The 16,090-nt window shown below is 50.0% G+C and overlaps 2 protein-coding genes across 2 annotated transcripts in view; both read right to left on the bottom strand.

The window, feature by feature from the left end:
• Positions 1 to 12,258, bottom strand: part of DIXDC1 (DIX domain containing 1) — a 52,618-nt gene extending 40,360 nt beyond the window's left edge. The window contains exons 1-2 of the mRNA XM_075035101.1: positions 12,175 to 12,258; positions 1,936 to 2,056 (exon numbers count right to left, since the gene is read on the bottom strand). Coding sequence (XP_074891202.1) covers positions 1,936 to 1,992 — 57 coding nt within the window. The 5' untranslated portion in view covers positions 1,993 to 2,056; positions 12,175 to 12,258. The remainder of the gene's footprint in view (positions 1 to 1,935; positions 2,057 to 12,174) is intronic.
• On the bottom strand, positions 3,692 to 12,214 carry C9H11orf52 (chromosome 9 C11orf52 homolog). The gene is made up of 4 exons (XM_075035104.1): positions 12,155 to 12,214; positions 7,744 to 7,784; positions 6,919 to 6,965; positions 3,692 to 6,555 (listed from the first exon to the last, which is right to left on the bottom strand). Exon 4 carries the CDS (start codon positions 6,547 to 6,549, stop codon positions 6,319 to 6,321), a length of 231 nt encoding a protein of 76 aa, XP_074891205.1. The 5' UTR covers positions 6,550 to 6,555; positions 6,919 to 6,965; positions 7,744 to 7,784; positions 12,155 to 12,214; the 3' UTR covers positions 3,692 to 6,318.
• Positions 12,259 to 16,090: the final 3,832 nt, after the last annotated feature.

Below are 16,090 nucleotides of genomic sequence, written 5' to 3'. Positions count from 1 at the left end.
AACAATGAAGCACTTTTAACAGTTGTACTATCAGGACTACAACACATTTGGGCAACAGCAGGATATAGAGACTGCCATTAAGTCACTGCTTGCAGTGCAACCTGCGTTTTTCCGTAGAGCTTGTATGTTAAGTCTTGGCAGGCATCCCTAGTTTGTCAGGGATGCAGACTGGCATTGTTCGGAAGTGGGACATGGCTATTTGATCATCTAAACTCAAACCAATTCCAAGGTCCCTGTACAAGCGCTCTGTGGCACCACCCCCAATTACAGATTGGCAGTCATATGAAGTATATAACATATCCTTCAATCACAGTGTGCTGCCCATGCCATTGCATAGCAGGACACATTACACAGCGTGATGGTGAGGGGGCTGTCAGCCACATGGATTGAGCAGCTGGCTTTGCATATAAATCACACAAAAAGTCCTGGACTTCCTTTCAGAAGCATAGTGATGGATCTATATATGTATACCAGATAAAATAGCCAAATGTCGTTTAGAGAAGGGCACTTTCTCCTAGGCCAACCAAATACAGCAAAGGACAAAAAAACCCCATGTAGTTATTAGTACCGGGAAGCATTTCTCTCACCCCTACTCCCTATACTCACATTTCCTGGCACAAATCAGAGGACCTAAAGCCAGAGGTGTCACCCATAGGACAGTAGTGCCATCCCTGAGAAATGCAGAAATACTATCTCAGCTGAACATATTGGGGGAACTGTGAAGAAGTTGGTTTGACTTGGAAAGACTATTTAAGCCAGAAGCCCTACCGTGCCTGCCTTTTTGGATCAACCAAGAAAGTTGGGACTGAAGTCTGAAATTCAGGTGGTTACTTTCAGTCCCATATCCCTGTTATAGAGCTTCTACCTACTAGAACACCAATACAGCAAAAGGCAAAGTGTTCTCATTATACATGCCATGTTCAGGCACAGGCCTGCTCGCAGTATGTTTTCCATCAGAGATTTTGTCATCAAAGATTTGCTTCTACATGGGGTTTCTTATCTTTGAAACAGAACTGCCTCACTTTGATGTCATCAGAGAATAGAAACTAGGCTATTTCTGATGGTTAGACTGAGAGGCAGAGCATGCTGAGCCATTCTTCTGTTTATTGTGGTAACACAAATGTATCTTGGGTGTATGTGTGTGCTGAAAATACCTTTTACATATTAAATGCTAGTTCTCCCATCTTTGTGTTTCACTCTTAAATGTCAAGCTTCTTGTAGCAGGCATATTTTTCTTTCAGTTTTATAACATCATAATAGATGCCTTTGAATGTTACCTTTGCAAGAAGCAAACAAAACAGCCTGTCACTAAAACGAATGTTTCATAATTCTCCCTGAAGATGATTCCAAAATGAAGAGCACGGGGCAATGGTATCAAAAGGGTGTCTGCATCAACTGGGCCTGGTGTGAGTGACCTTCAAAACATATAGGATGGTAGTTTGGTTGGTGGCATTGCCCTCTCCTGGCCAGTTTCAGCATAACCCTAACCCTTGTACTTGCCCCTGTTGAATTCCGGGCAAGGTACATAACAAAGCCCTGTTACTGCTCCATTTCCTGTTGTTGTGAAGAGACTGTCGTCGTGTCACAGCAGCACCACGAGTATCAACACATAAACTTTCCTTCAGGACTTCCATCCAAGGATTTTAAGGCACTTCATCAACATTCTCTGTTTCTCTAATTAGCTCTTGAGAAAGAGAAAAATATCAATGGCCACAGTTCAGCTCTTGCTAATAAAATTTTGGTTGGGGAAATAACAGCAAGTGAGTCTGATTCAGAAACAAAGGCTGTAAGGCTTGTGAGGCCATGACTGCAGTAACAGCAAAAAGAGCTGCCTAATGCAACTAATGCCTTTGTGTCACTGAGTGTCCCCTCCCAACGTCCCCATCAAGCATCCAGAACAGAGGTCAGACACAAAAAGGACTCCTGGAAACTCACGGAGGATGTAGCAGGCTGTGGTGTGTGTCGGGGCACCACGTCCATCAGAGTTCCCATGCTGGATGCCACAGCTCAGCTCAGTGCCAAGGGGAATGTACCAGCACTCCTTCCCCCTTGAAGCCTGAGGGAGAGAAGCAAAGGTATTCAATAAAAAGGAAAGAATTTTCTTAGTGGGAGAACAGACTTACCAATGAAATGTCTGAATATAACTAAAACAAAGGAGGAAAGTTGCCACCTTCTTTCATCACCTGTAGGAAATATATCTACGGGCTACAGTCTTAGGGCAATTTACACATTTTTGTATTTTCTTCCACGTGTAAAGTATGTCTGGTGGACAGAATTCCCCTGAAACACATGTAAAAAAGATTCCTGATTACATTGGCTTACACTGCACATAGAATCTAATTACCTCTCCTAATTTGTGGAAGGGAAATCCAAATTCAACAGAAGTCAAATATGCCAGCCAAAGCTGTACTGGTCCCTAGTGTCAAATATTCAGGGTATTACTTGATTCTGTGCATTTAGCCTAGACATCAAAGATTCATAAATAATTTTAGGAAACAATTCCACATACTGACATTTATATTTAGGAATTTTCTGGTAATCTATATTTTCTTTGCTTAGTCTTCCTTTAGAAGTCTGGAGTGAAGTCTTGTGAAAGGAAGGGGGGGGGAGTTCGGAAGAGTTAACAGAATGGATAATGGCAAGATTCCTTGAGAAAGACTGAATGACAGTAGGAATTGCTGGTTTTAATAATCATTTAAAAGTGAGCAGGAGTGTAACCCTTAGGCAGATGGCCACTGTTATCTTGGTTGTGTCATCCTGGTACATCTCTGGGGACCAAAGGTCAGGGGTAGGACAGGACGGGCCACGGAGGCAGAGCCAAGGCGGGTTGCTGCATCTGCTCAGGGTGGAGGCATTTGGGGGCCCGTTCTGCAAAGCGGGGCTGAGAGCGAGTGAGCAGGGAGGCCATGAGGTGTGCGGCAAGGACCTGAGGCCTCGTAGGGGCCATGTGGCCCCAGGTGTCTCCGGTTTGGAGCGTGAGGATCCCCAGGAGCAGGCCTGGCTGGGGGAGACCAGGGTATGGGGAACAGCAGGCCCGGAGTGGGGGACTGGGGTTTCGGGAACAGACCGCCATCCCCAGCAGCAGTGTGGTCCCGGGGGGCTGAGGAACCCCTGGGGAAGGGGTGGCACAGGGAAAACCGAGGGCCCCCCCCCCGTGGGGTGCCGGGCCCGCCCCGTCAGGGCCCCCCGCCCTGCGGCCCTACCTGCGCCCGGCGCGGGCGGGAGGGTGCAGGCCCGGCCCGGGCCCGGCCGCGGCGCGTCGCCGCTTGCCATGGGGACGGGGGCGGGACAGGCCGGCCCCGCGCAGGCCCCGCCCGGCCGCACCGGGCCCGCCCGCAGCCGGGGCGGGCCTCAGGGCCTGGAGCGTGCGGGGGGAGCCGGCGGTCAGCACCCAGCGTGCCGAGTGTTTGCAGCAGCGGCACGTCCCCGGCCGCCGCGGTGAGGAGAAGCGCGAGGAGCCCGCCGGCCGGCCGGGCCCAGGCCGCGGCTCTAAGGGCGCTCATCCGGGGCCGCGGGTGCACCCCCAGAACCCCCGCCTAGAACCCCAGTGCAGCGAGCGGGTAACGGCCTCCCCCCGAAGTGCAAAGCTATTAGTTAAAACTAAAAATTAGATCTTTAATGTTCAAGGAACGTTTGATACATTAACCCTCATTTAACACCTAGACATAACAACCTCAGGAAACGCAGGAGATGCGCTGTTGGAAGCTTTTAATATTCAGTGCAAAACCAAGTCCTTTACAAGAACGCTTATTGCAGAACATGTGGCTTTCACATTTTATCTATTTGAGGCCTGGTAAACAGGCAAAATTAGTGTACTACTCCTGTTCCTATGCAGAGCATTTGATTATCTCTAAGATACACTGTACTTCAGAAACACCACCAAGTACTACCTAGGTATGGAAGCTGGAGCTCCTTTAGGGAATAGGAGATAAACTACCATTCCAGGCTTTGAGGCACTCATTAAAAGAGAGTTTCTACTGTAGCTCCCATGCATTCAGAATACAAAAGGGCTGATCCACAAATCAACAGAACTAAGTGACGTGACTAACTGAAAGCAAGTTCCTCTGAGCCAAACCCAGTCCTACCTATGTCTGCAGCAAAACTGGTTTAACTTGATGGATGTGCAAATTTACACCACTCAGGGCCCAGGAGCTTGACCTTAGCACCTGCGCAGCTTACTGTCCCCCGCCCCAGCTCTCCTGCTGAGTGAGGAAAAACTTCAGTACCACGCACTGTGCATGCCACTGCAATAATGGGCTGTTTCACTTTAATTAAATTGTTTTTAAAAATGACCTGTTGTCTAGAAAACCTCCCATCTCCTGAACTACAGTCCATATTTAATTATGTTTCAAAAAAATCCAGTTTCTTCCTATGACGCAGAGGGCTTGACTAGAACTGAAGCCAGTGTCCCTTTCTAGCTCTTGTACCAGTGATTCAGTGCAAGGAGGTACACAACTGCTGCCCATCATGAACCAGATCTGGCAGCCCATCTGACAGCTGGGCTAGCAGGAGTGCTAGAGTGTCCCATGACTCCCTGACACACTCTTGTAAGTAAATCCTGTGCCCATTCAATCCTCCTCAGTCCAAAGGACAGGTTTTCATGCTGGGCATGGAGTACGGAAAAGAACTTGGAGGAGCAGAAAGAGGAACCCTTGGCACTCAAAAGAACCAGCCCTTCCAATAACATAATGCTGTACCCATTATAAATGAAGGGCCTTCTATTGCAGACCTTACAATAGCCCCACTGAGGTCAGCTGGATAGCATGGGCAAAAAAACCCTTTTCAGGTAGAAAAATATACCATATCCATTATAAAAAAGGGGCCTTCTCCTGCAAATGTTACTCTGGCCTTACAATAACCCTGCTGAGGTCTAATGGATAGCACGGGCAAAAAGGTAGAAAAATTGTAGGATTGGTCCTCAGAACACTTCCATCTTAGCAAACACTGCCCATATCAGCTTTATTTTTTGTAATGAGCAGGAACTCCTTCATGCTTTTTAGATTTAGCTGAGCCATAATATGCAAAATTATGTATGTTTATAAAATGTACCAGGATGTCCCTTTTTAAACACTGGCAATAAACAGGTTGTCCCACGATCTACATTTAGCTATGCAGACCATTATTTAGGAACAGAATGTGCCAAGCATTGATTTAGTGCCTGAAGATACTGCTTGGAAGCCCTGTTCAACTGCCATTGCTGCAACTGCCAAATTCAGACCAGTGGCAGAAGCCTTTTGGACAATTACTATACTTGCATTACTAACACTATTTTAAATCCATAAAAAAATTCTGAAAGGTGTATCTGGGAGGGTTAGCAGAAAACACCACATGGTGTGTGCTTTATGTCACCAGGTTTCATAACTAAGGCTGACAGTATGAAATCAAAAATGGAGGAAAAGTCCAAAACCCTCTTTAAAGTTGGCCAGGATTCATATCCAGTAACTCAGGCATGCAGACAGCTGCTGTACTCTAAGAACTGGATAACTGCCCTAAATATAGGCAGTGGCTCTTAAGTGGCTGCCTTGCAGTTAAATTGTGAATTTTCCTTATTTCATTTCCAGTCAGAGCCAAAAGCTCACCACTCACTTCTGTGCATGTTGGGGTAGGGATGCATACCTGTACAGCCCTTCAGTGAAAGAAATTGTTCTGTACCCCTCAGTTAATTGTGCATTTCTGGCCTTGGTTTTAGTGTGCTGTGCATATTTATAGAACACTGCTTTTTGAGAAAACGGGATGCACATAGTGCATGACTGCAGTTGCAGTGGCAGGTGTTGGAGGAAGACGTTGCAGTAGATACTGTTAAAGGTTTCATGTCATGTCTTCACAGTGTCATCCACGTGTCATTCTGCACATTGCAGAATTTTCTTAACATTGACATAAAATCCTGTGGCAACATCTTCCTTGTCCCTTGAATCCTGTATGTCATGTTCCCAAATCCATCTGCAGAGCAGCACTCAGCTGGTCCTGTGCCACAGCAGGAACTTTCTCACTGAAGCTCTGAGCTGTGGTTTTAGCCTCCATCAGCCAAGGAGCAGCTCTGCCTTCTCACAGTGCTGAGAAGAGACGGGTTGCCAGCTTCAGAGCCAACTCTTCCAAGGTGAAGAGGTGTTTTTCGTCAGCAGAATCAGATAGGAAACTACTCATCGTGTGAGAATAAATATGTCTGTGTCCTCCAAAGAGAAATGCAGGTGGAAGACATAGCCTCTCTGCACTTTCTCAGGGAGACTTGATGTGTCCATGAGGTTATCTTGCATCTACAGCATCTCTAAGTCTGTGAAATCCTTTTGCTGCTGAAGGAGGAGGGGACCACCAAGCCTCTTATACCAGGGTCCCATTCTTACTGTCATATTTCAGCCTGGGCCGGGGGAAGTTGAGCGTGGCATACTCGGTGGCATTCTGCATTTGTAAGTTCTTCACCTCTGCTGCAGAGCGCTCCCGGACCTTGGTGAACACTTGGATGTCTGCGTAATGAATGCTGTCATCCTGCTTCACGCTCTTGGGCTTACTCACGGTGGCGTAGACAGGAAACTCCAGGACATCTTCGTACATTGGACCCTTTGGGGAGAAAGAGTTCTGGAAGGTCAGGTCCCAGGGCTGCTGCCACAGATGCCTTCCCCAGACAAGGCAGAGTCACCCTGCACACTGCTCCCAGCACCATCCAGCCCCCTGACACCTCAGGCTCTGAGAGAGATTTCATCCTACTGCTTCCACTGCACTTTAGGGGACAAAAATGGGCCCGCATCACTGTGCAGCAATGCACATTGTTCCCATAAGCCATTAAAGCCTATACAGGATGAGACGATTCACGGCTCTGAATAAGCTGCCCCATGTCCTCCCAACCCATTTATCCTAGGAAGCAGTGGTCAGCGCTGTCTTCTCAATACACAGTTAGGAAAACAACTCTGGGAAACTGTTTACCTTCCTGCCAGGCTGATTCTGTTGGCTCTCATGTCTCACATTAGTTCCTGAAAAAGAAACACCAGTGGATCAGGTTAACACAACTGTTTATTGTTCCACCTTTGAATGCAGAAATGCAGCATCTGGCCCATGGGCTCTACCCACTGGACACAAATCAAATTTCCACCTCATCTGACACCCTCAACCCTAAAGCTGTCTCTGAGGCCTGCCTCCAAGAAGAAAGCCTGGGCTTGTTTCCTTGGAAAAAATAAGGTTTCCCAGGATGACAACATGCTGTGGACCGCGATGTTCTTGGCAGAGCCTAGGAGGACAGACACAGCACAGAGAACCTCCTTGTCAGCCCCTTGGAGAAGTCAGATCCAGTTTTAACTTTGTTATTTCCTTTGCTGCCTGGCAAACATATTTTGCCCAGCACGGTCCAAAGGCCACAGGGCTACTTAGGGAATGCACTTTATTCTGGGGGACTGATGTCAGATGGATGTTTGCAGCTCTTACAGGAGTTTAATGCAGCTTCTGCTATGCTGCCACTTGAGAGTACTCACATGTGTTTTGATGTGAGACTCTGATATTTTAAAGATACTGCTGAAGTCCCTTACCTCCCCCTTGCCAAGTCCCATAGCACATCACATCCCTTGCTTTAAGTTTTAAAGAAATCTTGCCTCTTGCTTCTACCAAACTTCTCTTGAGGAAGGTTAGGTACAAAAGAGTATAGGAGGGGACCTCAGCCTCAAGGATCCAATTCACAGCACTGACTGATGTCAGCTAACCAGGGGCTCAGTCACTCTACCTCTTCTTGTCCTCTAAAACGTTTTCACAAATCCTTACCTTGCTTTTCTTTCTTTCTTTTAAAAGGCGAAGGGCAATTCCTGAAATCAAAGAGAGATGTCAGCCCCAAGAAGCCTCAGCCTCTGCTCTCATAACATGCAAACCAAAATGCACCACCCCAGGGTACCGCATCTGTGGGTAATGAGAAAGGCCCAAGAAGTGTCTTAGAGAAGAGCTATGGAGCCAAGCCAGAACCTGAGCGACTCTTGCAGGGAGAAGGTCCAAAGGGGAGATGTGGGGATGTGTTTCTTTCTTCTGTGACACGCCTACCATACCCCACAGACACCCCCAAGTGTCATTGCCTTTCAGCCCTGCCTGGCTGTCCAATATGCATATGCATCAGAGTGAATCAGAACAGATTTCACTGTAGTTTGGCAACTACATTTCCACAGCAGTATGATCAAGGACGCAGGGTGCAGGGCATGATCTCAATTGGCCTTCTCTTAGGGCCAGATGCTCTGATAGCCCTCTACCCTGCACTTTGGCCACCTTGCCCAAGGAGCAGCTGTGCACAGACCTTATGCTAATTTAGTGTTTCAGATGGTTTTCCTGTTCTCAGTTTTCCACTTAAAACACAATCAAACCAAACAAGCTATACACTTAATAAAAGCAAAGCTAAACCCTGATCTCGGCTGTACCTGTGTGACCAGAAAGAGGCAAGCCAAACACAACTATGTTGCAGCCATGGAATGAAGAGGAGCCAAATTCATTCCAGCTGTTAACAATAGAGCCAGGAGCTGAGCTCCTGCAGGCTGGTGCTGGCAGGGGTGCACAGGCTGTCTGGCAGAGCACAGACATGTCACATTCTGGGCCAGATGCATGAAGGAAATGTTATCATTGCATTGCGCTTGGAGGGCTGGAGGAGAGCAGGTGCCAGCCCTTGTACGGCTCCTCCTGCGTACGCATGTCCATCTGGTACTGGCCGCCGACCAACACAGCGTGCAGCTGAGGGTCTCACACGGGTCTGTGTCTCTGCCGCAGCACAGGCAAAAGCTGAAAGTGGGCAGCTAGCGCTTTTAATGGGGCTATAGAGTTACCAGATGGTTCCCAAGTAACATTGTATGTCCCGCAGAGTGTGCATTTGCCAGACAGTCCTGCCACAGGCAGGAACAATGCAGTGCCTGAGCCAGAGCTCTGCCTTTACTGGCTTTTACAGGCAGCTTCAGTGGGCAAGTGAGCAGGACAGTGTGTGTAGTAATGCCTTTGGCACTGTAATGGCAAAACAAAAAAAGCATGAATGCAGGCAAAGAACTTGGAGACCTTCAAAATGGTCAGTAATGATTAACCAGACTTGCTAGACCTAGGAAGTCAAAGACAGCTTTGGGGAAGGCAAGGTGGCCATGTGCCTGTGCAAAAGGATCCAACACTGCTTCTCATGACTCTGTTGTGTGCTGCCCCACAGAGGCACCAATGGCCCTCCAGTCCTTGACAGACAAAATCTGGGGGGCTGCCCCCAGGAGTTAGAGGCCTAGCTTAAGGCAGCACTGCTTTGTCTTGCAGTGGTTCTCAGCTTCCTCCTCCACTGTCTCTATGAGCTTGCAGGGTCTCCAGGGCCCTCCTTGCCAAGGCTTGTGTGCTAGAGCACTTTGCTGCTTTACAGCATTCAGGCAGTTGTACAATGTAATTAAAATAGCACCATTTGAAGCAAGATCAGCAGGGTCCCCATCCTCTTTCCTGTGAGGTAGGCTGCAGTATCAGCTTTCCAAGCTGCTCTTGATTGTTTTGGTTGCCTTCCTTTGTAGAGAGAGCATTAGCAGCCAGTGTGTAGGCTGGAGCTATTCTGAGGCTGTCTGCAGGCTAATCACACCCAGGCAGGAGACGGCATCTCCCAGCCTTAGATCTGTGGTAATTAGAACGGATGTGGCAAGGGAAACAAGAGCAGGGCAAACCTCTCCCCTCGTCTAAAAACCAGGTCAAACATGTTGTAACTAACTCACAGCCTGCTAGAAGCACATTGTATTCTACATGACAGCACACATGTCGCTGCTCCTATATTGTTTCCTCCCCTTTCCCCATGTCAATGCCAACTTGATTTCTGCACTACAAAAGCCTGCTTCACAGTGGGTCCTAAATTTTGGCATCTTTTGCTGTCCATGCACACCAGAGGCCCTGAGTACTAAACCAAGTGGTGAGAATACCTGGGGCCTGCCCTCCGCAGGACCATATTTGCAGAAGTACCCAGACCTGAGGGCACGCTTTCCTTCATCAGTAGCTTTCTTCTGTGAATAAATTTGCTGTAATGGCTTTTCTTTAGAGACTTCAGGAACCTCCTCAGTCTCTTGCTCTTTGCTCTGTCTCCCTTAGGGCTCGTGCTTTGGTAGGGATCACGACAAGGATCTTCCGTCCAGGAGAAGGTGGGTGCCTACCCGCTCTGAGCCCTTTTGTAAGTCTCAGCTTTACTTAGGAAGCCCAGCTCTGTGCTGACACAGCTGTGGTGCTGAGAAAATCAGAAATAAAAGCAGTATAGGTGCCTGGAAACACCTGTACTAAAATTAAGTACCATTTTTTCCCTCTGTCACCAAGGCAAAGCTATGAATCATGCAAACTTCTGCAGTGGGGCTTCAGTGCACCAGTCTGCTCTTGATTGTGGTCCTCTGTAGGTGTCTCCCAAGCCCATGTTACTAACAGCATGTTCCCATTTGCCTTCCTCTCTCCTTGTTCAGAGCCCGTTTGAATAGCTTGTACAGCACGGGGACAGCCTGGGAGCCTGAGCCCTTCTTTACCCATGTGTTTCCATGTACAGGACAGGGGATGATGCTCCTGGGGAGAGAGCTGTGCTTTCTCCTTGCTGCACAGCAAGGAGATGGTAGCACTTGAGTTCCACAGGGGTACTGGGGTCAAAAGGGTCTTTGGCCAGAGCTTTGTCCTCTGCTGCAGGAATCAGCCAGAAGGTAGTAGTGACACCACCAGCAGAAATACCATCCTAGATTCTTACTTTCCATGCAGCCTCTGGGAGAAAACCAAGCGGGACACAGGGGTCCTGGTCCAGTAGCCTTGGGGGAGCAGAATTTGATATTGCCCCAGAGAAGCCAGCGTGCCACCACGTTGCTCCAAAAGCTGCTCTCCTGCCTGGCCCTGCATATGAGTGACCTTCAGATTCTGGTTTATACTTCCTTGTGGAGGCATAAGTGTTTGTGCATGGCCTGGCACTGTCCAGACATGAAAGTGCCACAACAGCATATGCTGTAATGGTGGTGTTTGTACTCTGGAGTCTCTGGCTTTGCCAGTCTGCACTGTGGCACAGCTCTCCCTGCCACGCAGCATGCCGGGCAACTGCAGCTCTGCTCAAGGGAACCAGCCTGTGCCCCAGACATTCCGTGATCAGGCCCTTGTCCGCTGCAGTAATGAAGCTGATGCCCTAGGTGCCTCATTTACCCTCTGCCACAGGGTAGAGGAAGTAGAAAATGGGACTTTGGGGGGGGGACACGTCAAGAACCAGCCTTCCACCTCCCACCTCCAGCTCCTGTTCCTAAATCCCAAACTCCTCTGCGCTCCAGCTCAGGGCTCAGGTTGGAAGGACCTCGGTGTCCTGCACCTCCTCCTCTGCTTCAGCCACTAGGTGATGCTGTGCCTCTTGCAATTATTAAAAAGCGCTGATGAATTTCCAAGACTTTTAACAAATGCAGTGTTGGAGAGAATGTCCTCGGCGCTTCATCTGACGTTCATGGGTCTCCCCCTTGTACCACGCTCGGAGCCGAAAATATTTCCACTTGGCACCGAACGATGGTCCGCCGTGCCCTTTTTCTGTAAGCAGGAGGTCCGGGGCACAACATGAGCCAGGAGGGATTAAACTGTCATCCTTCCTCCCAGGGAGAAAGAGCAACAACATCTGAAAAACGTGGCCAGGATTTCCCAAGCGCAAATAAAGTCCAGACAGACGCAGGCAGGGAGAGGGGCCGGAGGAGCTGAGAGAGCAGGGTGGGGTAGCTGACCCACCAGCCCTCAGTGCCACCACCACTGCCCCAGGGCCCCCTCCCTGCAGTATGCCAAGGGGACACCTTATGGTGTCTACCTGGCCGGAGACCACTGGGGCAAGGACAGGGATTTTAACTAGATCCTTCCTAGAACTGAGCTATTCTCAGCTGCTGGCACGGCTGCGGGAACCCAAGCTGCCAGTCCCAGGAGGTGCCACAGCTCTGGGCTGAGAGATGGGAGCAACAGAGCCCCTTCGCCTCCCCCCACGATGCCTTTGGCAGGCAGGGGCTGCCCCAGCCTCCCGCCCCCGCCGGCACCTGCACAGCAGTGACCCAGGCCCCCGCTCGCTTGCTCTCCGTTTCTGTGTGAGCTGGCGAGGCGCAGGGCTGAGAGCGAGGCGGGAGCCCTGGCGAACCCAGCACTGGGAGGCAAAGCTTGCGAAGTCCACTCAAACTTCCGCTCGGGCTGCCCCGAGTTTCGTTCACCATCCCCGTACCTGGCGGATGCCGTACTCACCACGGTCGCCCGCAGCTGCAGAGATTGCCCATGTCGCTCCTTCCTCCATGAAACAGAAGCGTTTTCTGGACAGGGAGAGCTTGTATTTCCTGGTTCCTGCTCGGCCCCTGGCTATTCCAAGGGAGTGTCTGGCAGTGTCGGATTTCTCTCCATCGCTGCAGTGACTCTCTGCTAGGCCCGTGCGTGCCATCTACCGGAGGGCTTGCCCTGGGCTCTCCGTGCCCCCGGGCCAGCGCTCACTTCTTGCCACTCAGGGCGGAGAGGGCAAGGAAGCGGCGAGCCGCCAGGCCTCAGCCCTGGGGCTAAAATTATGATTGGCACAGGGGGTGTCCCTCCGCTATCCCTCTCTCCCACCAGCGCCGTCCTGCTGATGCCAGCAGTGATGCAAAAGAGGGTGGAGGAGGGACTTCAAATGTTCCTGAACAAAGGGAGAAACACCAGGGTGGGAGCAGTCAGTGCTGTTCCTGCTGTTCATCATTGCCTCTCAAGCAGGATGTCAGAAAAATGCGTGGCATGGGCTGGCATCATCCGGGGAAGAGAGCGTATCTTCTTGGGAGGGAGGTGATGCCCCACTGAAGGTGAGAGCAGGCTTGCGGGTCTACTCTCAGCTGAGCTCTAGCGCTGCTGCTTCTGCTGCAGGCAGAAAGGCATATGCAACCTCAGGGATGTTACTGAGAATCCATTTTTTTTAAAGCTACCTTGATGAAAGTGTACAGATTCGTGCCTTTGAGAATGACAGAATCCCATGAGGGACCTCGCATCATTAAGCACCTGCAATATAGCTCTTAAGCTCAACCCTCAGCATGTCAGACAGGAACATTAATGTGCACTTTACCTCTCTACCCCCGTTGAGAGCCCTTCAGACTGTGGCTGGTCATTCCTGGACTGAACGACAGGTAGCTGATCTCTGGCAGCTCCAAGAGAGCTGATACTCAATACTGAAAGATACCATGTTAATGTAGTCCTCAGGCAGAAACTGTGCTCCACAGCTTTGATTTGGCAGTCAGCCCCAGTACTGTGCAGGCCTGAATGCCTCATGGGATGTGCTGACAAGTGGGTAAGTTTTAATTCACACTTCTGGCAGACTATCTCAGGAACCAGCCCTAGTCCCCAACTCCAGCTGTAGCCATGCTCTCAGCCAGGCTTACAGCACCATTTATCATCTGCCCAAGTGCAGAGCAAAGCTTGTACCTTTCGTAAGGTGGCAGGAGGAGAAAGGTTCTGCTTTGGAACTCCAAAACTGCTCCTCAGCATGTGGCTGGAGAAATTGCACAGCTCAGCCTGCACCACAGCACACCAGGGAGAATTTAGGACCAGATTTGTGCAGGCAGATGGGATTCAGTCCTTATCCCAGGACCATGTTCTCAGGGTCCTGCAAAGACGGGGTGGTCTCAGGAGTCTGTCCCTGCTTAGGAAGTTGCAGACTGTGTGTCTCTGGGTTCGCTACAGACACTGTTGATTTAGTGACCCAGTGTCTGTTTTGATTTCTGGGATAACTTGGGCTTTGTTGCTTTATGGAGAAGAAAAAAAAAAAAGGCTGGGAGACTGTTCCCATGAGCCCATTTCACAAATACTGGAGCTGCTGGTTTGAGGTCCACCAGAGAAACAGAAAGGCATCAAAAACATTGGCAGAGCTGGAGAGCATTTGGCTGCCATTCTGCATTCCCTCCTCAGTCTGTGTCTGCAGGGATGAAAAAGAGCATGACTTCCAGCGCTCCTGCTCAGCAAACCGATCAGGCTATTTTGTGTAAAGCCTGCCAGGGTGCAGAGGAACAGCGCAGTGGCTAACACCAGGCAGTGCCAGCCCCTCTCACTGCATCACTACTCGTGGCAGCTGTCTTCATGCTCTCAGGGACATCGTCTGGGTAACAAGCTGTGCAACTGGCACAGGACGAGCCTGCAAGTGCCCAGCAATAGAGAATGAACTCGTTTGAGAGCAAAGACAGGGCTAATAAAAGCCAGAGGAGGAACAGAACTGTGTAATGACTACTAATGCTGTGCATTTCTATTGCAGTAGTGTCAAGGCACCTTAGACACTGGGGGACTGGGACCACACTGTGATAGGTGTGGTACAGGCACACAACAAGCTGGCACTGTCTATAAAAAATGAAAGAGAGAGCTCTGAACTGTTTGGGGCACTTTTGTTGTAGAACCCGCTCCCTGTGCAGTGCCAGCCCTGGCCACATGCTGTTTTCAGCCACCAGTGGTTGAGCAACCCACAGCCCTTGTGTTGCAGTCAGAGCAGAGCCAGATGGCATTCCATGCTCTAGCATGTGCCATGTCTGTATTGTGTAAGTATGTGCACTCCTTCAGCCAGGCACCCTTTGCCTAGCTTTCAGGTCATATGTTGGCCATCCTCCCTACCCCCAATCCAGTGAAGATGTTTATCCTAGTGACAGGAGGCCTGCAGTGAGTGAGAGGACCATCGATCCTTCTTACCAGCACAGAAGATGCCAGATCAGAGGCAAAGAAAAGCCTTTTACAGTTGCTTCTCTGAAGTGGCTGTGAGTTTGAAGACTCCTTTTATGGCAGGGGACTAAGAAATTTATGACTGTACCTGACCCCATACACAGACACAGGTCTCTGCCCTCACCACAGGGATATGGGCTTGGGAACTCAGTCCTCCTGGGACTCAGGACATGGGGGGGTGCTGCTGCGAATGGGATGCAGTGTGTATCTGGTGCAGTGCATGAGGCTGGTGTGCCGTGCACTGAGGAGCAGAGAGAGGCTTATATACAGGGGAGCAGTTAAGGACTGGGCTGTTCCTGCCCTTACAAACAGCTGCTTCAGGCGATTAAAAGTCACTACCCCAGGATTATCTCTGGAATTATTATTAATGACTTAGACAAAGCCCGTTGTAAAGGTGATTTTTATTTTGACAGTGTCTGAAATACTTACTAGCAGCAGATTATCTGGTCCTACTTCACGAGTAAGGGCATCCCTCAGCAGCACAGACTGTGAGTATGGGTATCTGATCTGTGCCGGGGGGGATGGAGGCTTAGCCATCCTCCCACTTTCTCTCATGAGGCTGGCAGGCAGGGCTGCTCTTAATTTAACTCTGGTCCTCATTGCTGGCAGGGGCCCTGAGAAGCAGAAAATAGCTGCACAGTGGTTCACTCTGGTTTGGATCCCACTTTGCCCAGCAAGGGTGAAAGAGCAGCCTTATACCACTGTTTCAGCAACCGAGAAGGTATGCTGCATGGGGTAGACTCCTGAGCAGGGTATTTCTGGCCCTATGTATTCATGGAGGCAGACTGCAAAAGCCTGCAGGTCACACCCCAGCAGGGAGAGGGAGAAGCTCTGTCCACAGGGACCTTGGAACCTCCTCTCTTCTCTGTGGGAGGGCTGCAGTCAGGCATGCCAGGGACCCCCATATTTGGCCAGTGACACAGCATTTTGGCTGCTTTAATTGGCTCTGATAAGACAAGGATTGCAACTGGCATCTGCTGAGCCCCCAAGGCCATCCGAGGCAGCAGCTGCCACTGACAGCAGCACACATGATCCCTGGCCCAACATCACAAGACTACAGAGAAATTTCTCATGTAGCTGGTAGCATCATGGTGTCTGCAAAAGGGGCAAAATTCATCCCCTCTGTGACTCTACAGAGTGCTGGGATGACAGCAAGGCACTTGGAATCTGAGTAGAGCCTTTCCGTTCAGCATTTTGGGGTTCACTCTCCTCACAGGGACTGAGAAGGTCTATGTGTGAACAAGCCTTATGTCCCATAAACTAGAGGGCTGAAGCAAGCAGAGACCATGGCTTGGCATTTGTTTACTTGGGCTAACTCCAGCCGCAGGTCTGGAAATGCACAGTGAGCCTCCAAGAGCCCATCACTCTACATCTTTTCTCCTCGAGGCTGCTGCCCACTGTGGGCTCCCTACAGCAGCAAGCAACTCCAGCTGCACCTGGGCCAGGA

The sequence above is a fragment of the Buteo buteo genome, chromosome 9, assembly GCF_964188355.1.
Source record: "Buteo buteo chromosome 9, bButBut1.hap1.1, whole genome shotgun sequence".
NCBI lineage: Eukaryota > Metazoa > Chordata > Aves > Accipitriformes > Accipitridae > Buteo > Buteo buteo.
Note: the sequence above shows the minus strand (reverse complement) of the source record. Positions and strands in the feature narration are given on the sequence as shown.